Source organism: Onychostoma macrolepis, chromosome 15, assembly GCF_012432095.1.
Source record: "Onychostoma macrolepis isolate SWU-2019 chromosome 15, ASM1243209v1, whole genome shotgun sequence".
Lineage (NCBI taxonomy): Eukaryota > Metazoa > Chordata > Actinopteri > Cypriniformes > Cyprinidae > Onychostoma > Onychostoma macrolepis.
Window position 1 is genome coordinate 6,542,438 of NC_081169.1, and position 22,772 is coordinate 6,565,209.

The 22,772-nt window shown below is 35.7% G+C and overlaps 1 protein-coding gene across 1 annotated transcript in view; it reads left to right on the forward strand.

Annotated features, from left to right (window-relative positions):
• LOC131554320 (period circadian protein homolog 2-like) overlaps positions 1-22,772 on the forward strand; it is a 34,228-nt gene that overhangs the window by 3,608 nt on the left and 7,848 nt on the right. Inside the window, 15 exon segments of the mRNA XM_058799582.1 lie at positions 4,912-5,004; positions 5,218-5,372; positions 5,460-5,581; positions 9,704-9,905; positions 11,022-11,073; positions 14,901-15,043; positions 15,147-15,225; positions 16,059-16,165; positions 16,478-16,631; positions 16,767-16,875; positions 17,176-17,346; positions 17,692-17,788; positions 17,904-18,039; positions 20,640-20,764; positions 20,872-21,063. Of these exon segments, the coding sequence (XP_058655565.1) occupies positions 4,912-5,004; positions 5,218-5,372; positions 5,460-5,581; positions 9,704-9,905; positions 11,022-11,073; positions 14,901-15,043; positions 15,147-15,225; positions 16,059-16,165; positions 16,478-16,631; positions 16,767-16,875; positions 17,176-17,346; positions 17,692-17,788; positions 17,904-18,039; positions 20,640-20,764; positions 20,872-21,063 (1,937 nt within the window).

Genomic DNA, 22,772 nt, shown 5'->3' on the forward strand with positions numbered 1-22,772 from the left:
ATGTATGAAATAAACGTTAAAGCAGAAATAAGACTGTAAACAGCATCTGTCATTCAAACTCGCTCACTCCCGCTTTCTCTTTCAGCTCGTCGGTGCTCCGCATTGGATTGTGGGAAATAGTGCTTCAGCGAGTGTACACTCGAAATCAGAATGCATTGTGGGTAAAAAGTAGTGAACGAATGTAGGGAATGAAGTCGTTCACTCAGAATTTGGACAGCACTACAAAATGGCTGACACCCGATATAGTGCACTATATAGTGGATAGGGAGCGATTTCGGACACAGATATTTTTTTACTATAGGGAGATAAGAGGGTGTGTATTACCAAAGACTATAGAATACCTAAAGGGACTTTGGTATTACTTACTATTGGAGAAAGCGTAACGGCTAACTTGGATCACGTGTCTCTTAATAACCAATCACATTACAGCCTTGACATCATTGAATTTCAGTCGGAGTTGTATGGCACTCAGTCGCTTTATATTGTTGTTGTATTGTACTTTGACTCTGTTCCCCTGTTGTTATTGCAAAAAACAAAAAAAACAAATGCTGAAATAAAAAAAAAAGACACTCAGTCGCCATTTACGGATACCATAGAAATGAATAAGTGTCGTAAGCTGAATCCCACCTGTCGCAAAAATACACTGACTTTTTTTTAAAAATAGTTCAATCCAAAAGTATTGTTTAGTGTAAAACATGTTGAAGATAGGCTATCGGTTCATTAAATGATAAGCCATTTCCTCTAAAAAGCTGTTTATTCAGCGTAGTGAAGCCTCTCCTCCTTTGACTTCCATTCAAAAAAATAAATAAATAAATAAAACGCCTCTGGTCTCCTTTCCCACATACTGCCAGACTGGAAGCATTAGCATTAGCTGTTACGATTTTTGGCTAATGGTTGCAGGCTGGAGCAATGGGCGTGCCAAAAGGTCTTTGGTTGCAAAAGCTTCCTGTTTCACAAAGCCGGGTCATGATTTTAAATGCTATTGATCCTTTTAATCTGTTAAGTAATAAATCTAACACAATTCTATAAACCCAAATCCCATTCTTTCACTGTTAAAATAGCGATAATAATGTTAATAACCCTCTCTGTGAAATCCAGGCTAAAGTCTCAAAATCTAATTATGAGATAACAAGCATCAAATTTGGATTTCAACCATTAATTTCACTATAATTGAAATCTTTTACATGGCCTTACTCGGTCAATATTAAAGATATGAAGGTTAAATTTTCACAGAATGTTCTTTACCTTATGAAGGATGATTTTGTGTAGAAAACAGTAAATCACAAAAAAAAGACTTTAGCTGGGTTTTCACAGGGTCACAATTATTACTTTTGAACAAACCTTAGGAATTTCATTATAAATGGCAGCGAGTTATTGATGTCATCACCACCGCGTGTTTGTAAAGGTCTAATTATAGTGCATCCATAATCAAAATTATTTATCAAAAACATAAGGATATAAAGTCTCACAAGCTGTTTATAAATTCTAAATATCTTTTAGTGTTCTATTACCAATGTACTGATTACAACAAAGATACACATTACAAATACACATACTATACAAATAAAACAGTGTTTTATTTTCAGGTACAATAGGTGTATTTAGCAGGAGCATTCGAGAAATTGAATCAACAAATATAAAAATAAAACACTATATAGATTGATTCCTATTAAATCAACTGTATTAACGTTTTTCAGTCAAGAGTAGTGAGTGATTTTTCTCTTTGTGTTTTATTAACATTGAAGGAATAATTAACCCCAAAATAAAAAGTTTTATATTTTATACCATCATTTACTCACTCAAAAGTTTCTTTAAACCTGAATGAGTTTCTTCTGCTGAACATAAATGCTATTTTGAGGAACATGGAAAACCAAAAGTTGCTGGTCCCCAGTGACTTATTTTTTTTCCTTCTATCAAAAGTCAATGTGGACCAGATACTATTTGGTTACCCACATTCTTCAAAATATCTTCTTTTGTGTTCAGCACAAGAAAAAAAAATAATACAGGTTTGGGACAACATGCGAGTTAGTAAATAATGACAGAAATTAAGGTGAACTATTCCTTTAATGACAGTCGGCAGCATGTTCAGTACTGCCCCTTTAAGACATGCACGCATCTAATATACAGAGGCACGCATCCGTTTTCTCACTCATTTTAGACATAAGCAACGGAGTCTATACATAAACCTTGTGTGTTTTGACAGTGATAGTGCACAAGATAACTTAGTTCAGTAATCAGGCGCTTTTTGACAGGCTTTAGCACGCGCGCTTCGGGTGTACGGGCGCACGTCAGACCAACGCGTGAATAAAACATTTAACCGGCAAGGCTTTAAAGCAGATCCGAATAATATACAGTATATTGAGACGGAGGAATAAGAACTGCAGCTGATAGAATGTGCGCTGTAGCACGATACTACGATATTTCTTCAAAAGCAGTTCGTGGAGACATTTTTATCGTCCACAATCAAAAATCGTCATATCGCACACCCCTACTCTCAATTAATGCAATAAACATTCTAAATATAAACTTGTTTATTTAATAAAGGTGAGATTTTCTTTGAAAAGCCTGATGGCTGACAATGTCATAAAACTTTCTGCACACTAGTGACAGTGTGAGAACAGCTCCATCACCTTCTTCATACACATCTGCAGGAATCTAGTAGTCTTAGCAGTTCTGACGGTAGCTAAATTGAAGAAAACATGTACAGTGATAAATGACAAAACTATTTTAAATGCAAAATTACAACAACAACAAAAAATAAAATAGGTTAGTGAAATGCTTCACAATATTCAATCATACATCAGCATGGCTTTCTGCTGGGTCCATGGCTGGAGAAAAAAGAAAAAGAGTGATAGTAGATAAAGATAAAGTGCTACATGTCATCACTTATAAAAGACTTAAAATATACCCTGAGCCTTCAAGTAGGAGTGCACACCGCCATCTTCTTATGCTTGGCATATTAGCCTGTTTCAAAAAAGCAATCATTTTTTATACTGGCTTGCAAAATGTGTTAAGCAAAGATGGAAAGACTTGCCTCTGAAAAGTCAAACTCCACCCCCAGAGCAATGTACCAGGCATACTGAAAGTCTAATTGACTAATTGTTTAGACATTTACATTTTTTTTTTTTTTTTTTAATATAACTGATGTAATTTTTAATGTAAATTGTAATATACACATCATATAAACTCAGCTGGTACTTCTGAACATGAACTACTGAACTTATATGTAAAAGATTTGTACACTTGACTGTATCTGCCATCACTTAAAGCAAAATCAAAATACTGACATCTATTATGTGACATTCATCAATACTGACATTCTTACACAAACCATCCAGTGTGGTTGGTACTCAAGTATTATCAGGCTCAATTGAAAGCTACATGGTTTGTGTGTTGGAACAGGGTTGGAACTAAACTCTGCAGGGCTGCGGCCCTCCAGGAACTGAGTTTGACACCCCTGGTTTAGATGATTTAGATCTTAGTTTGTGTGTTCATCTAATAAATGAAAGTCATATATATATATATATATATATATATATATATATATATATATATATATATATATATATATATATATATATATAATTTAACTGCATGATTTTTACTGTACCACCAGTAACCTACGCCTAAATATAATGTAGAAACTTAAATTTCTTTTGACGATTTGTATCGTCAAAAGCGCTATACAAATAAATTTGAATTGAAAAACCTACTTTTGTAATACTTGAGTACAATTTAAAGTTGCACTTTTTTATTTTTACTCAAGTATGTTTTTGGCCAGATACTTGTACTTTTAATTGAGTCAAATTTTTGAGTACTTTTTACACCTCTGCCGTTCACGTTATTATTTATCACCTTAAATTATCTTAAAGTGGATACCATGAAATAACTTATACTTACGTTCATGAAGAACTGCCCGAAGTCTGTGGCTTTGCAAATGACCAAGGGCCAGTTTTACTAACAGCTTGCGCCAGCGCAAACCATCTTTTGGCATTAAAATTGGACTGTCAGGTTTTACTAAAGTTTTACTAAATTCTTACTGAAGAATTAGTGCTGAAAAGGCGTGGAGACAGTTATTTTTGCTCCTGACCTTATATGCATTTCAAGGCGTTTCCCTTTAAAATGCAAAATTTATGGGAGGAGAGTATTCAAATGATTCACGCAACGTGTTTTACTAACCTTTGCGCTCGTCAAATTACTGGTATTTGCACCATTATTTAACGCCCCAAAAAAGCATGTCTTTCTTAAACTATTTTGCGCCTGAAATGGCTGCAATTATTGTTGCTAGGAAGAGGCACCACAGAGAACAGAGAGTGCATGGTAGAAGGGAGAGGATTTTTTCCTACACATAATTTATTTGGAATGCAAGAAGAACACGAAAATATAATTTGCCAAGCCATGTTATTTTTAATTTGCTTCAGGACATAAAAGACGACTTGGAACCTTCAACTAGGAGTCACACAATGCCAGGTCTATCAAACCCGATCAGTGCACAGGGCCCAGAATACCTAGCGACGGCCCTGACGTGGTGTATAGCCAGATGATACAGCACTAACAAACAGGAGAAATACTGTGCGCAACGATAGGGAGAGTGGCGAGAGCTAATATACGACCCAAGAAAGCCTCCCAAGAAAGATGTGTTTTAAAGAAGATAACTAAAAAGATAGAAATTCAAAGAAGTAAAGGAAGAATTTTTTATGTCCTTAGGTAAACGTTGTTGTTTCTCTGCTTTCTGTCTTATCACCCCCTCCCCTTCAGTTTGAGACCCTGAAACAAAAAGTCTAATATTAAATAAAGCATTTTGTAAAGTCTTGATAATAATGCCCTGACCTCTTTTCAGAAATTCTCCAGTCTTTTTATGTCTGTCACTTATGTTTGTTGTTCTCTTCATCTCTTATTTTTCTTCTGTAGCTCAAACTCTCAGAGTCTTTCCCCTCCCAGTAGCAACAATGCGTTCAGCTTGGTCAGTTCAGAGCAAGACAACCCATCAACCAGTGGCTGCAGGTAACACAACCACAGGCATTATATACCTATAATACAGTTGAATCACTTAATGAAGAAGTCAGTCAGCTCCTCTTTTTGAGCTAGTGAGGGAGTGTTGATTCAGGAAGTTAGAGAATGTTTTACATTGTAAAACATGCACTGACCCCTTTTAAGAAATACAGTTAGGTACAATAGGATTAATACTGTCATTTTGGATGTGTATTGTCTCTGCAGTAGTGAACAGTCAGCGAAGGCCAAGACTCAAAAGGAGCTTTTTAAGACCTTAAAAGAGCTGAAATATCACCTCCCTACTGACAAACGTAGCAAGGGCCGGGCAAGCACATTTCACACTCTCAGATATGCCCTGCGCTGCATCAAACAAGTCAAAGGTCAGATAACCACAAACACAATAATTTAGCCCTATTTTGTATATTATTATTGTGTAAGCTTGGCATGCTTTTCTTTCTTTTTTACAGCCAATGAAGAGTACTATCAGATGCTTATGATCAATGACAGTCAGCCCTCAGGTCTCGATGTGTCCTCATATACTATTGAAGAAATCAACAGTATTACCTCAGAATATACCCTAAAAAATGCTGTAAGTAGCACACACAAACACAGCCTTTAAATAGTTCTTACTTACAGTTCTTAAACTGTTCTTACATATATTTGAGTAAAGTCAAGTTGTCAAAATCAGTTAAAACACAATAAACATCTTTTATGTAGACCTAGACACAAGGGATGCACTTCATATTCCGAACCCATATACCGAATAAATCTATAATGTACATCAGAACAAGAAGAAAGAAATAATTTATATATATATATATATATATATATACACTCATTGCCAAAAATATAGCCACCCTTCGTAAATATGATCAAAGAAGGCTGTGAAAATTAATCTGTATTGTTGATCCTTTTGATCTTTTATTTAAAAAATTCACAAAAATCTAACCTTTCATTGGATAATAAGAATTTAAAATTGAGGGAAATATCATTATGAAATAAATGTTTTTCTCTAATACACATTGGCCACAATTAACGGCACCTTTTTATTCAATACTTTTTGAAACCTCCATTTGCCAGTTTAACAGCTCAAAATTTTCTTATATGATGCCTGATGAGGTTAGAAAACACCTGACAAGAGATCAGAGACCATTCCTTCATCCAGAATCACTCCAGACCACTTTAGATTCCCAGCTCCATGTTGGTGCTTCTTCTCTTCAGTTCACTCATTCATTTTCTATAGGGTTCAGGCCAAAGGACTGGAATGGCCATAGCAGAAGCTTGGTTTTGTGCTCAGTGACCCATTTTTGAGGTTTGTGTTTGGATTATTGTACAGTTGGAAGATCCAAACATGGCCCATTATAAGATTTCTAACAGAGTCAGTCACTTGATTTTTTATCTGTTGGTATTTGATAGAACATATGATAGAATATAGGCCCACAACATCAAAAATACTAGGCCGAAACGTTGGTTAATAAATGTGCTTAAGTGAGTGTGCAGTTGTTTTCTAATTTATTTATGTCATATTCTTAACATGCCATTAAGTGTATTATTAATATAATAAATAAAGCAATAAATGATGGCAAAACGAAGTGAAACTTTGTAGATTTAAAACTAAAATCGCCAGTAGGTGGCGGCAAGTCACTGCCTTCACTTCACTGAGTGAAGCATCACGTCATTCATTCATTCAGTAACGAAGCAAATGACTGTAGTTATGAATGAGTTATTAATTACCGACTCTCCGAATCGTTCAAAGCTGCAGGTTCCTTCATTAATGAAACACCGTTGTTACTTGGATACACACACCAGAGCTGTTGCGGATTTCGTTGGAACTATTATTATTTCATTGTAAAATATAACAAACAATAATTGACAATATTGTGTTTAAAATGTAGGCTACATTTAAAATGTAAAATGTTCACTTAATAACTGTTATATAAAAGAAATGTCACAGTTGCAATAGTTTGAATATTCAGGGAAAATTGCATTCTTGCTCGTATTTTAAACATAAACAATAACTCGCACAGGGTATGTTTCTGTATCGAAGAGTTTCTTAAATTGATCTCTATGTATAGTCTGTGTTAATATTTGTTCTTCAAGCTATAAGTGCTACAAATCTACTTTGAAGATACAATGAACAGCAGCGCGATTTGCTAAAGCAGCACACTCTGCGGGCATCCTATCATACTCACGCTGCTTGTGTGAATGCAGTCAGTTTTGACCACAAAAGATGAGGTAACTTGATGTCATTTGACCGTTTGCGGCACTCCCATTTTCCTGTTTTTATACTAGGACCGGCATTTTGCTTTTCAGAAATACATGCTCAGTTTTAATGTTACTTTAAGTTGGGGTAGAATTAAATGAATGCCAAAGCTCAGCATTTTGTTCGCGTACCCCCTCCGTCACCGTACCCCAGTTTGAGAACCACTGTACTAGAGTTAAGTAGCAAATATGGCCAAGTTAAAAGAGCTCTCACAAAAGCTATAGAGAGAAAATAATTTGGCTACAAGAAGACACAAAAAATTTCAAAAGACTCAGCTGGCCAACACATTCTTACTCCCAACTCGTCACATATTGACGCTTGGTCAGGACCCCTTTGGCGTTGCTTTTTGACGCACAGGGTACCCCTTTAGGGACTTGCAGGGTCCTCCATTGCTTTAAATATGAAACCCTTGGTGTCAATATGCTGACGCGAAAGGTACTGGGAATTTTATCGTCATGATTAAATTATATATTGGGTAATAATATTGCCATTATTGCATATATGTTGGGGTGTGATTTTTCAATGTAAACAGTCACAACAGTTTTATTTATATTACACTATTTACACATTTACAGTATGAGCACGTAGCCCAACCCCTGCCACTAAACCTACCATTTGTCAATAAAACACACGATATAACAGGCAAGCTTTAATTCAAGGGGTTGAACAAAAATATAACATAAATGCTTAGGAATTTTATACACAGCCCCCCATTTTCAGGGGCTCAAAAATACCGTTTGCAAAGACCTGCTCTCCTCAGTTACTGTTGCTATGCCCAACAAACAATGCCGCTCTCACACTTCACACCATGTTCTCACGCAGTGAAAAATACATAGCAGAGCAAAGAGGAAACCCACAACGCACTGACAGACAAGACAGAGCAGTTTTTGTCATTTTTAAAGAAATTCAAACAATAAATACCGTTTTGTGACTCTTTAATGTGTCGTGACAGATCACTGTATTGCCTCAGTTCAAACATGTGAACTGATCGTCTTTTCATATTTACATAAAGCATGAAATGAACATGAATAATTGAATGAATAAATGAACACCAATTTTCAAGTGTAAGTCCACCGAAGTTAATCAACAAGTACTTTAAAGGAATTCCTTAGCTTATTACCGTTACTGTGGCAGCCAACAACAGCACAGCTTAACCCTCCGCACATATTTATATTTAGCTATATTAAAAATGTTTCAATTCAGTTGATCTATTTTACCCCGTTTTAACATGGATTTCTATGGAGACCGGCCGTAGCTATCGGGCAAGATGGCGGATAACAGCGGCGGCACATAATATCTACATTCTGATTGGTCATATCGCCTGTTAATCAAGCTCTTTGCGAACGACTGCCTGGTTTTAGATAAGCCAGCTCAGTCATTTCCGGTCAACTGTACTGTGCTGTAAGCGCCCTTTGCTCGGGTTCTCTACATAATCCATTCACAATTTGGAGAAAAGTTTTGTTTCTCTAAGAGGACCAAACATCCACGTATACCGTTTCAGGAATGACAAACGCGAATGTTAAATTTACGCGAGGGAATACGTTAAATCATGCCGCGGGTCACTGACAAGTGACTTTGTGACTTCCTGCACTTGCTATACTTTATACTTCAGTGCGATAAAGTACTAAATTTGTTATATTTATTTTCTAATAAATCAAAAGATGTGAAAAAAACCAGGGAATGTGAATTTTACTGCACAGAGTTGAAAAATAATAGGCTAAAGGCTTTAAAATTTTATAAGATTTTAAAAATGTGTTCATGGCTATGAAGGTAAGATATTGATTATCGAGAATACCATTACAATGTCGTTTAAGAGTATAGCCTAACTGCCGAAACTAGTAAAATAGTGTTTATTTGTCAGCATTTAAATGTACATTTACGTATCTGGGTACTTTCCTGGGATTAAAATTATATGTTCTTTAATAACATGACACTGTATGTTAATTCCTCTATCATTATTTATGGTGTTGCAATTATTTTGTTTCTAAGTTTCTGATAAGAATGAGGCAGGAGAGGTTTCTGTGAGAGTCTCTACCTGTATATAGCACATATAAACTGAGCTTCACTGTAAGATTACGAGCTGGCTTATCTATATCCGGAAGTTCTAAATAGCGCTCCGTGCATATGGTCAATTGGACAAATAAATATAATCATAAATAAAATGTTCATTTTTAATATTTTGAATATTACATTTTTAATATTAAATGTTAAAATCATTTTTAATATTAAATGTTCATTATTAATATTTTAATATATAAAGGCAAAAGCACAAAAACTCAGTCAGTGTACAAATGCTTCCGGACCTGACTATATATATAGGTTATATATGCTGGACTTGCTCGACTGGACATGCAGCTGAACACAGCTCAGTTCCTGAGCCCACTATGTGACAGAGGAACATACTGTAAAAGTGTAAAAGTCTAAAAAGTGGTGTTTTTGTGTCCGAAGGATATTTTTGCAGTTGCAGTGTCCCTGATCACGGGAAAGATCGTGTACATTTCTGAACAGGCTGCAGGAATTTTGAACTGCAGAAAAGATGAGTTCAAAGACAGAAAGTTTGTGGAGTTTCTGACACCTCGTGACGTCAGTGTGTTCTACAGTTTTACAACACCATACAGACTTCCATCTTGGAGCATGTGCACCGGAACAGGTCAGTCTATACATGCACAGTGCACTGAACTGATTTATTCAAACATATTGCCAACTACACATGTATTCCCATTCAAAAATATGCCTGTTTACTAGGGCTGCAGCAATATTTCTTTTTCCTTTACAGATCTAATTCTGATACCTGAAACTCTGTATATTGGCCAATACTGATCCTATACTAGTACTGTCTCTTGGTCAGATTTTTACTAACATGCTAACATGCTAACTACACATTACTTTGTTATAAGTAAAGACAAAAACAATAAAAGCAAGCACATGAAATATGTATACTGTACATAGGCAGTGACAAACAATATATTGTAAAAAAAAAGAAAAAAAAGAAAGTATATTAAGTTGACTGCTGCATAAAACAGTAATTCCTGTGAAAAGTCCAACAGTAATTTTGTTCCTTAAAAATCCTTCTTATTGGATTGGTGTATCCCTAATGTGATGTCAAGTATGTTAAAAAATTATAGCTTGTTTTGTTCTTCAAAAAGTTTTCTATAAATACAAAGATTCCTCCTTACCTGCCCAAAAGACAACAGTGATCACTTATATTTTGATAGTCACTGGCCACACCAATCCAATAAGAAGTAAAACTTATAGATTGAAATATATTCAAATGGACTGAACAATATAGAATGCACTGCATTTTAGCTTGCTTATTTTGCTAAAATGCATGATCTATTTAAGTCCAAGTCAAACTAACAACAACTATGCTTCTAACAACAAGTCGAGAGCTGTATTTCCAACCATGTAAGTTGGAACAGCTTACAGCTGTTTGCAAATTTTTTTATAAATTGTGGTTTCGGGAAACACCGAATCATTTAACTGTGTTGGTAATGATGGAACTTGAAATTACTGGCTAGCAGTGCTTTTTGGAAACGCACCCCTGCTCTGATTTAAAATATTCACAACATTACAACATTTGGTTTGAGGCCAAAAAGTGTCTGATTAAAAGGATAACTCACTGTTTTGAACAAATTGTGGCTCTATACAGTGTATGGTTTTGTCTTTGAAGAAACGGGTTGAAGGGGGTTTCCTCATTTATTTACTCTCTATCTCTCTACGTCTGGCATTATTTTTGTTCACGTTCATCTTTTTTGCTGTTTTTCAGACTCATCATCGACTGAGTTCATGCAGGAGAAATCCTTCTTCTGTCGAATCAGGTCAGACAGGCTTGAATCAAGCACTATTATACAAACACACATTTATGTTACTTGTTCATAACTGTAAGTGCAAAAGTATCATTTCACACTGCCATTTATCTTACACGCATAGATGTAGGTTTGAAATAGTGACAGGCTATTGACTGTCTAATGCATATTGCACACTCTGGCTGACAAGTTTGGGACAATAATATTTCAGTATGATTGACTGGCTAGTATATTACTTAAAGGTAGTGTAGGCGATTTTGAAAAGGCTAGCATCTTGCTGAACAGAAGAACATACAAAGCCAATTTGAATATGCTAACATTAAAATAGATATGCCTGTGGAGTTCTGGAGGAATGTTATATTTAGTAATGTCGTCAAACTGAAACTTTTTGGACCCATGGATCAGCTGTATTCATGGAACAGCTGATTGGTTCTCTCCTGTATCAGCAGCCAATGAGCTTGCTGCTCAACATTGAAATACTTTTCTATTGCTTGTGGTAGCAGTTGCAGCATGCTTCAGAAACCCTTCACCTTCCCCAGCTCCACCTGTATAGATCTGCTACGGGTTGATCGTGTATACTATGGGGGTTAATCATATATGTTATATGTGCAGCAACATGTATTTCTTACATGCTCAGAGCAGCATGTTGTGGATTTATTGGCAGTAGCAAGTCTCTGTACTTTCTCTGCTGCAGTAGCAGCAGCGTAGCAGATCTATTCCACCAAGACCAAATACATTAACATTGTTATGTACATTACCATGCCAATCCCTCCGAGAGTTGTCAAGACAGAAATAAATTTAGTCCACTTAACTTAGTGATTGCTATCAGGATGTGAAGAGACTTTCAACCAGCATAACAAAAAAAAAATGTTTTTGAACCAAATCACCCACCCTGCCTTTAGGAGTTAGAACGCACAACTTTTTTATTAATCCACCAGGAAGCAGAATTTGGCTTTCAAGTTAGTGCTACAATAAGAGATTAAAAAGAGGACAGATCTGGGCCTTCAAATCTTTCAAAGATTTTGGTTTTCTTTGAAGCACTTAGTATCTAAAGCCCCTAAATGTCAGGTGAAAAAACTGTTGTTGTTAACATGTCAATCAAATGATTCATTAGGGTCCAAGCCGCTAAGGCGCAGGGCCCTCTTGTTTTCCTAAGGATTATTAGGGTCCAAGCCAGAATGGCGCAGGGCCCTATTGTTTCCTTCAGGATTATTATTATTTTTTTTTGACTATCCGGTGGTTTTGGGGGGCCTTAACGTGCTCAAAAACTCTTGAAAATTTGCACACACGTTGGAATCTGCGGTCATTAGGACGCCGCAGAGGCTGGGACCTGGGCGTGGCACAGGGGCTCTACAGCGACCCCTAGAACACAGTCTGAAAACATGATGCTCACACATACCTGCACGTATTCATATGAAACTCGGTACACATATAGATCTCATTGAGCTGAACAACTTTCGCGCTACATGTCATAGGCTCCGCCCAACAGGAAGTCGGCTATTTAGGGCAGTTTGAAAAGCGCATGCTCTGGAATTTGAAATACTCCTCTGAGGACTTCCATCCGATTGCCACCAAACTCGGTGAACATGATCTCAAGACATTGGGGATGCTAAATTGCCGAGGGATTTTTGATATCTCGAACGGTTTGCCCGTGGCGTGGCGATAAATTATGGCGAAAAATTTGAGACAGGAAATGTCTAATAACATCCACATACATTGTCTGATTTTGATCAAACTTCAGGGGTTTGTTCGTTGCATGATGCCGATCGAATAGATGTGATTATTATGAGTAAAAGTTATACCGCCACCAATTGGCAACAGGAAATGTGTCAATTTCAAAATGCTTTGAATTCAGCATCTTATTTTTACCCGATTTGCTTCAAACTTCATCAGAATAATGACAAAACACGGCCGATGTAAAACTGTGAAGGGAATATTGATATCTAAAATATTGTTGCCGTAGTAATATGTCAAAGTTGAATATTCTTTTCCGGTGATTTTGAGGCAGATAACATGCTTAGAATTCCATGAAACTCAATACACATATGTGTATTAATGATAGTTAGACACCGGCAAAAGCTCATAAATGGGCGTGGAAGAGGCACTCTATAGCGCCACCTTTTGTCAAAAGTGGGGGGGTTGGTTTTAGACACCAAACTCGGTACATAAATTGTTCTTATTTAGCCGGACAACTTTCTAATTTACAGTCATTAGCTACGACCGACAGGAAGTCGGCTATTTTTATTTGAATGTTTGTTTTTGAAGAAAACAGACTGTAAATAAATTCATACTCCTCCAAGCAGAAACAAGTAGTTCACACCAAACGTTGTCAACATGATGCCAATATACTGAAGATTTTAAATTGCGGACAGATTTAGGATATGTCGAACGGTGTGGCAATGGTGATTTTTTTAAAGTAACAGTAAAAAAAATAGCAGTAATTTTCTTATATCTTTAAAGTGCAGTTTCCAAACACTTCAAAACGTTTTACATAAATATAACAAATCATTCTGAGGAAACATGCTTAGTTTCAAAAATGTATCATGCTCAGGGGTCACAAAACAATTAAAACTATCACTGAAATTGGTTTAAAGGTGAATAGTGTAATACCAAGGATGACCACCAGATGGAGGCATAGCATTAATTTTCAAGAGCTGCCTGAGCTGAAAATGAAAAAGAATGAAAAATAATGCATAGAATCAGCTGAAATGTTCTGTACTGTCAGTATTCTTTACATATATATACACATAAATAAATATATATATATATATATATAGTCATACTTTTTAAATAGTTATATAATATAAAAAGTATTGGTAACAGTTTACATTAATGTCTCTTTGGTTAACATAAGTTATTACATTAATTGACATGAACTAAAAAGGATCAATATATTTTAAAATCATTTATTAATCTTATTTAATGTTAGTTAATACTAACATTAAAAATATTAATTTTATGTTAATTCACAGAACATAAACTAATGTTAAGATACAACTTTAAATTTTAATAATGTACATAAATTAAAATGTACATTAAGTTAAAAAATTGTTCAATATTATAGTTTTTAACACTAATTAATTCAAAACTAACAAACTAATTATGAACATCATATGTTTTACTATATTTTTGTGTTAGTAAAAAATTATTTGTTAGTTCATGGTACAGTAACTGATGTACATTAACAAGAAATTTTAATTAATAATGTAGTAGTCAATTTCGAACATATCATTAACCAAGATTCATAAATGCTATAAAATTATTGTTCATGTTAACTTCATGTTAACTTATATAATGCTAAAAAAATAAAAACTTATTGAAAAGTGTTACAAAAGCTTTACATATTGTTCTTTATGTGTGAGTTTGTGTGAGAGATAGAGAGAGACTAACATTAATAAATGCTATATAATTATTGTTCGTATTAATTAATATAGTTAATGTTAAAAACTGAAACCTTACTGAAAGTGTTAGCAAAGTTTTTTATATTGTTGTGTATATGTGTGTGTGTATGTGTGCCTTTCACAGCCTTGATAGTTTGGATTAACCCTTTAATTGCTGTATCCCTCAAAACCAGACTGCCAGAGGGTTACTGTAAATGCATGTGCCCACTGTGCCCCTTTTTCATGATGCCACCGGGGTGGCGGTTGCACTGACGGCTTGGGCCCGCCATCGCTGCTTGCAGCTATATTATTTAATTGGGCTGTTAAGTTTATTAACAGTTCAAGTCATTATGCTGTTAGTCAAAAGTCTGGTGATGCAAGACTAGGTTTGAAATTATCTTTAAAATGTGCTTTTGTGTTTGTGTGTTTGCTTGTTCGTTCGTTCGTTTGTTTGTGTAGTGGTGGTAAAGAGAAGGAGGGAGATCTACAGTACTATCCATTCAGGATGACTCCATATTTGATGAAGGTTCAAGACTCAGAGCTCTCTGAGGAACATTTCTGCTGCCTCATACTGGCTGAGAGAGTTCACTCTGGATATGAAGGTAATTACACACAGTTGCTCTTGCCCTTATGTGCTTAGGTTTCAAGCTATTATGATAAATAAATAGGTTGTGTCTTTTGATACATTTATTTTCTAATTTGCAGCACCAAGAATTCCACCTGATAAGAGAATCTTCACCACAACACACACACCAAACTGTGTGTTTCAAGATGTTGATGAAAGGTTTGTGTCCGTGAGCATAATGGTGATTAGTGATTAGAATTTGCTTGGGATCTTGGACTTTGTATATTCGTATTCAAGCTTCTGATCTAGTCATGTCAGAAGTGTGACAAATGAGAACATTTGTTTTAATGATGACAAGCTAGAATATGAAGTAAGCTAATTATCTGACTTTAAGTTAGTCGAACTATTCTTAGCATTAACATGTATTTCATTTTAGCATTATTTAGCTTGAAGATTAATCAACAACCTATTTCATATTCATGTTTGTGGATGGATCTTTCACAATGGTGAAGCAACTGCTGAGAAACGTCTTTGAAAGATGTGACATCAATACTCGACATACAAAACTCAACAACACTTACAACATAAACCAACATTACAAAATAAACCAACAACACAAACTGCTAAAAGTGAACCAAAAACAAGTTCAATACCACAAATTAAACCAACAATAATTTAAAAACTCTACAACAGGATCTATTCATGCTGCATTGCATGCTGGGAACCTTTATAGTACATGTGCACTGTAGAAACAGTATGATGCTGTTTGTCTACAAGACATTTCTGAGAGTGCAGTTAGATACAAGAGAAGTCCCACTGTGAAATTACTGTGAAAGTAATGCAATTATTAACATGGAATATACTGTAATTTCACTCTAAAATGTTTAACAGTGTGGCATTTATTTTGGAATATCTGTTATTAGAACAAATCTATTTAGACCATCTTTTATCCCCCCAGCTTTGTCTAAATGCTGCAACAAAATTTACTTTGGGAAAAAAAAGACCAACTAAATAAAATTCAAAAGCATACTTTATACTTGCATACTTTGCAGGGCAGTGCCTCTGTTGGGATTTCTGCCTCAGGACTTGATTGGGACATCTCTTTTGTTACACCTGCATCCCAGTGACAGACCTATAATGCTGGCAGTGCACCGGAAAAGTAAGGATACAAATTCATACACAAACACAATCTGATGAGAAGTGTTTATTTTGTTAAAATGTTCTAATCTTGGAGATTCACCAGGGGGTGTCTGACACTCAGGCAGGCAAATCCTCCTTTTTACACAATTTTGTCATGTTGTGCTATACAAATTCAATATAAAGTTATATATTGTCAATATATTGTTGATATATTATGTACTACTAATAAAGACAAACTAAACTTGAAACCTATTACTGGAATTATGCTGCCCTCAGCCAATCACATCCAGTGTTTTCCTTGCTTTCCTAATTGTCTCTCTCTCCACTACAGTTCTGCAGTATGTCGGGCAGCCATTTGATCAGTCCTCAGTCCGATTCTGTGTGAGAAATGGGGAATATGTTACTCTAGACACGAGCTGGTGTAGCTTTGTGAACCCATGGAGCCGCAAGGTGTCCTTTGTTATTGGACGACACAAAGTTCGCATGTGAGTTTTCGCCAATGCTTATGTATATATTCGTAACAGTCTTTTGTTACTATCTAATGTAGATAAAGGTGGATATAATACACTTTTTTTATATATATATTCTTTTTGACATATGGTTTCTGTGTCTACGTGCAGGGGTCCGATGAATGAGGATGTGTTTTCAGCTCCGGCTTTCACTGAGGAAAAGATCATAGATTCAGATATACAGGAAATTACTGAAAAGATTCACAGACTGCTTCTACAGGTGAAATCTCCCTATTTTGAAGACACAAAACACATGCACACTTTTCACTCACTAGCAGCATACTGCAAGCAATGATGTTGTCAATGAACATTTGTATGGATGATGTAAAAGTAGTGCATTTTTAGCAGAGTATATTTGATCAGGTTTAAAGTTCCACAGATGGCCTCACATTCTCCACAAACACTCTTTGGCATAATGTGGAATGTGTAGTTGATGTGTTGATGACTGTTGCCAGAACTAGTTGCTAATTTCACTTTAAAGTCAACAATGGAATAGACGGTGTAAATTTCTGTCTTGTAGCCGGTCCACAGTATGGGGTCGAGTGGTTATGGCAGTCATGGCAGCAATGGTTCTTATGAGCACCTGCTGAGCATAGCATCCTCTAGTGACAGTAATGGAAATGGAAACACAGCAAACGTTGGGAACAGGATCAACGGAAATACCAGTAAGGAGGAGGGCAAAAGCAAACCGGTAATTCTCCTTCTCAGCGTGCACATACTTATATCAGGAATTGCACTCATTTAATAACAGTATTTCCAAAATATATATATTTTTTTCTGTAAGAACCATCTGCTTTATGCAAATTTTTCATTTAACACATTTATTACAGTGGGGTGTTATTAGGAACTTGAAATGGAGCGCTAAAACTCTTTCATCAGACAAAATTATGTATTTTTATTGTTGATATGTTATTGATTTTTTTTTCCCCTCTCCAAATGCTGTTCTCCTGTGCACTGTTTAACTTTTCTTTTTTTTTTTTTGTTCAGTACAACAGTACTCAAACCACACCACATCATCTAAAAACTTGTTTTTCAGAGGTCATTTCAGGAGATTTGTAAAGGGGTTCACATGTTGAAAGCACAGGAGCAGCAAGGCTCCTCTTCCAAAGCAGAACAGAAAAAGTCTTTCGACAGTGAGTATATGTTTGTATGTTAGTGTCTGTGTGTATAGTACAGCAGGGTATGTCTATGTTACATATAATATTGTTAATGTGATTGTATGTTTGCATATTTACTAAGTGTCTTTAGCAGGGTTCAGGTCCCCTGTTGTAAAGCAGAAAGACTCTGCACTGCTGGTCAGAGATGGACCTGCCACAATGGAGGAACTCAAAGACCATACAATGTACTCATACCAGCAAATCAGCTGTCTAGACAGTGTCATCAGGTGTGTGTGTGTGTGTGTGTGTGAAAAAGATCTCAATCTTTTTCCATTTGCACTTTTCTGCTCCCTATGAGAGGTGATCTGAATAGAGCAGCTATTGTTACAAAGTACAGATTGTGTAAAATCAACACTTGTTAAAACATAGCGACACCTTACTGCTTTTTACTAAATTAACACAAAGGGAAAAAATAAAATCATGTTTATTTAAAGCTAAAAATATAAAAACTAGTGCTGTCAAAATTAGCGCGTTAACGCATGTGATTAATTTTTTCAGCGTTAAAATTATTTAACGCCGTTAACGCAGGGGCGGGGCCTAGGGTTGGCCATCCCACTCATAACTGCTAGTTCTGTCTCTTTTTTTCTTGACAAGAAGTGCATTTATTCAATCGCAGAACGTCTTTACGAGCACATCAAACAGGAGACATTTCAGACGCGCGCTTGAACTTCACTTCAGCATCAGGCCGAGTCAAATGACCGAGAAACAGTACTGTGCTTGCTCTACAATACAAGCACAAAGGTGCCGGCGCGCGCATAGCCTGTATAATTTCATATCAAATCGCGAAAGAAACTACGAGTATCCAATGTCGTGATCAGTTAAGTCATGAGGTTCCCAAAAAGGCGATTAAAGCTGCCATAAAACTGTGCATGCATGTAATATGTTAGGCTATATATGAATTACATAAGAACATGTCTCTGAAATGATTTTCAAAACTGTCCTGGAGCATCCCAGCACTGTCTCCCTCATCTAACACACCCGATTCAACTCGTCAGTTCATTAGTAGAGACTGAAATGGGTCAGAAAAGGTAGAGTTGAGAGAAAATAGATACGTGTCAGATCCGTGTCATTTTCAGCAACGACAGCTCTTAAAGAAATAGCAACCAAAGCAACCTAATAATGCAGCTACTGTGATGTCTGTTCATCAATAATAAAAGAAAAAAGAGGAAATCAATAACTTTTATAGTTTTAAGGATTCATCTGTATTTAGTTTAGAATTTAGTGTTTAATAACTTTATTCAATTTCGGTATATTTCTACTGAGGGGCACAGGTAGATAAATATGACATTTATTATAATGGGTTTATGTGAAGATTGTTTTAAGTTCACTTAAATTAGAAGTTATTTTTAAAGTCTAATAAATGTTAAAATTGATAGCTCTTAATTATAATGTAAAGTTGAATGGCTAGTCAATGGTTAAATATTAGGGAGAAACATTTTTATAGGGAAATCAGTATTAATTGGTCTCAGTGATACTGGCCTTCAGTCATAAAAAAAGATGCCATTAAACAAATACTAAAAAATATACTGTGTTTATGTTGTTTGTACATTAATTTGAAGATTGAATGTGAAATTATTGCAATATAAAAGTATATTTAAAAACTTTAATGTTAGGTGGGATTAATCACGATTAATTTCAGAAAAATGTGCGATTAATTCGTTAATTATTTTTTTTAATCGATTGACAGCACTAATAAAAACATGAAAGATTAAAAAATATGAAAATTATACAAAAAGTTCAATTTGTGGTTGTTGCAACAACAAAGAAACACATTACATAGAACAAGTGGCAGGGGTATCGGTTTGCATTTACACCCGAAGACTTAATGCACAGATTTATTCTGACATAGATCAGTGGTTCTTAATCCTGGTACTAGGGACACACCTCTCTGTACATTTTGTGTACCTCCCTTATCTGACACAGTTCAGTTAATGGAGCGTTCTCCTAACGAGCTGATGACCTAAATTAGGTGATAAATAAGGGAGATATGCAAAATGTGCATATGCAGCGGGTTCCCAGAACCAGGATTAAGAACTACTGACATAAGCCTCGTTCAGACTGTCAGCCCAAATCCGATGTTTGTGCAAATCCGATCATATTTAGATATTCTAAACAGAAATGAACTACATGAAATCTGATTTTTGGAAGTCCGTTTCAGTCTGTTTCAGTATACACACTTTTTTGAGTTTTGAAACCAGTGGAGACGGCAGTACAGAATGAAGTCGCACCCAAAAATGGAATAATTCAGCACGATGGCTACATGTTGTCATGTCATAAGACAGCATCTGTTTTGCACACTCTATTGCTGTTATTATTGTTTTAGTGTAGGCATAAAAATGCAACGGCATTGCCATAGAAACCAATGCAGATATTTAGTAAAACGAAAGAGCGCTACTGGACACACAAATCGGAATTTCAGCAGTTGTGAGACACAATCAGCCCGATCAATTTATTTAGTTTTCTTGTAAACGCTACATTCAAATCAGATATGCACAAAAATCGGATTTGGGCTGACCATCTGAATGAGGCTTTAGATTGGATTTTAATCGGATATGCACAAAAATCAGATTTGGGCTGACAGTCTGAATGAGGCTAAAGTATCAGATTTTTTTGTCCCTCCATTGCCATGGTTATCACTGTCAATCACTGCATTTTCAGATTCAATTCCATATTTAATTACAGTTGTCAGTCTATGAACTAGCAGCATGAAAAATAAATCTTTTATTTAAATTGTGAATTGGTTAATCTCTCTGTGTCCAGCCCTATGTCAGACATAAGTATGGTATTGTTTGAATATGTATGGATTAGTGAATTGTGTATGTCACAGATATTTGGAGAGCTGTAACATCCCAAACACAGTAAAACGAAAGCATCAGTTCTCCTCAAACACAACCTCCTCAAATTCGGATGAGGACAAAATCTCCTCTGATGCCAGTCTACAGCAAACTGATGGTAATTTTGTTTTATTGTTTTTTTTTTTGTATAATTGTGGAAGGCAATATTTTGATAGATATCAAACAAAGATACTTCTTTCAATCCCTGTTTGCAATTTTTTTTAGGTATGGAAGCACAATCTTCTATGTCTATAAAGACCAATGAAAAGACTCCATCAGGTCTTGCCCCAAGTCGTGTTGTCGAAGGGCCTTTATCTCCTTTGGACCTGCCCAGCAAAGCAGACAGTGTGGTTTCTCAGTGTTCCTACAGCAGCACAATTGTACATGTGGGAGACAAAAAAACACAGCCAGAATCAGGTACCGACGCATAATACACATTATCACAAAATAATAAGACTGTTGATTTAACGCATTAATTTGGTACGAATCAAGTAAGCCAATGATTTAGTAACCCATTTATAAACACAGTCACTTACTTAATTTCTCATTTGAATGAATTGGTTGAATGAATGACTGAATGAATGACTCATTCATTAAAGGATTAGTTCATTTCCAGAATAACAATTTCCTGATAATTTACTCACCCAAACAAGGTTTTTGATGGAAACATTCCAGGATTTTTCTCCATATAGTGGACTTCAGTGGTGGCCAACAGGTTGAAGGTCTAAATTGCCGTTTCAGTGCAGCTTCAATGGGCTCTAAACGATCCCAGCTGAGGACTAATCTAGCAAAACGATCGGCCATTTTCTAAAAAAAAAGCAAAAAAAAAACGGTATATACTTTTTAACCACAAATGCTCGTCTTACACTAGCTCGACCTCACACATTACATAGTCACACTGGAAAGGTCATGCGTAACATAGGCGGAAGTACCCAGTGTTTACAAAGCGAATATGCAAAGAAAGTAGGGGTGTAACGATACACGTATTCGTATTGAACCATTCGGTAAGAGGCTTTCGGTTCGGTATGCATTACAAACCGAACGATTCGATTCGTGGTAATCCTATTACATTTGGAAAATAAAACGGCTTAAAGTGTGTGAAATATAATGCTCTCAGTGCCACTGTGCCCAACAAGGTAGCCCAAACGACATGACAGACAATGTGCTGTCTGCCCAGTGACGTAACTTTAGCGAAAGGCCCCACGATAACCTCCCCTTGCTGGGTTGCTCCGATGACCTTGTATCGACGAAAGCCAGAGATATTGTCAAAAACATCAATTGTTGGCAATATTAAGATATTTGGCATTTCCAATTAATGTAGGCCTGTTACATTCTTATTTTATTAGGCCTATTATTATTATTATTATTATTATGAAGTTACTTTTATTATTAAAATACAATTACAATTAATTTGCCCCGCAATAATTACCAAATAACTGATGTGCTACGAGGATAATAAAAGATTAGGCTATATATTTACTCCTTAATTAAAATGTTTAAAAAAAAAGTTATTTTAAAACAGGCCTATGATTAAAATATTAACATTTCAGTCATCAATATAAATCAATGAAATAAAAAGCTTTTATTTTAAGCACCGACTTTCAAAAACAACCTGTTTAACACAAAATATGTTTCTTCTCATTTTTTTTCACTATGTAATATTAGAAATATTAAGGGAATGAATGAAAACAGTTAGCTATATACCGTTATCAGCATGTTGAAGTAGATTCGTCTCTTGTCGGCTCTGAGAGTATATGCGGCGTCAGATGCCGAAAGCACCGTCATTACTACGTCATTCCGTTTTTACTTTCACTTTCTGCTTATAGTGAATTGACTGAGTTTAAGACGTTCACCGGCATAACTCTTGCGCAAACGTTGCTTGTGTGTGATATCCATTGGCTCGCCTTCATGGTTTAAAACAGAAATATTTCCAACATTGCGACGTAACCAATTACCCCCGTACCGAACCGAACACTTCGGTAGAAATTGTGATCAAAACACGCTGCTGTCTTTATGAATGGGGTCACTGAATCTGAAAAATATGGATTACCTGATTTGTTCAATTAGGCAAGGCAAGTTTATTTATATAGCACATTTCATACACAATGGTAATTCAAAGTGCATTA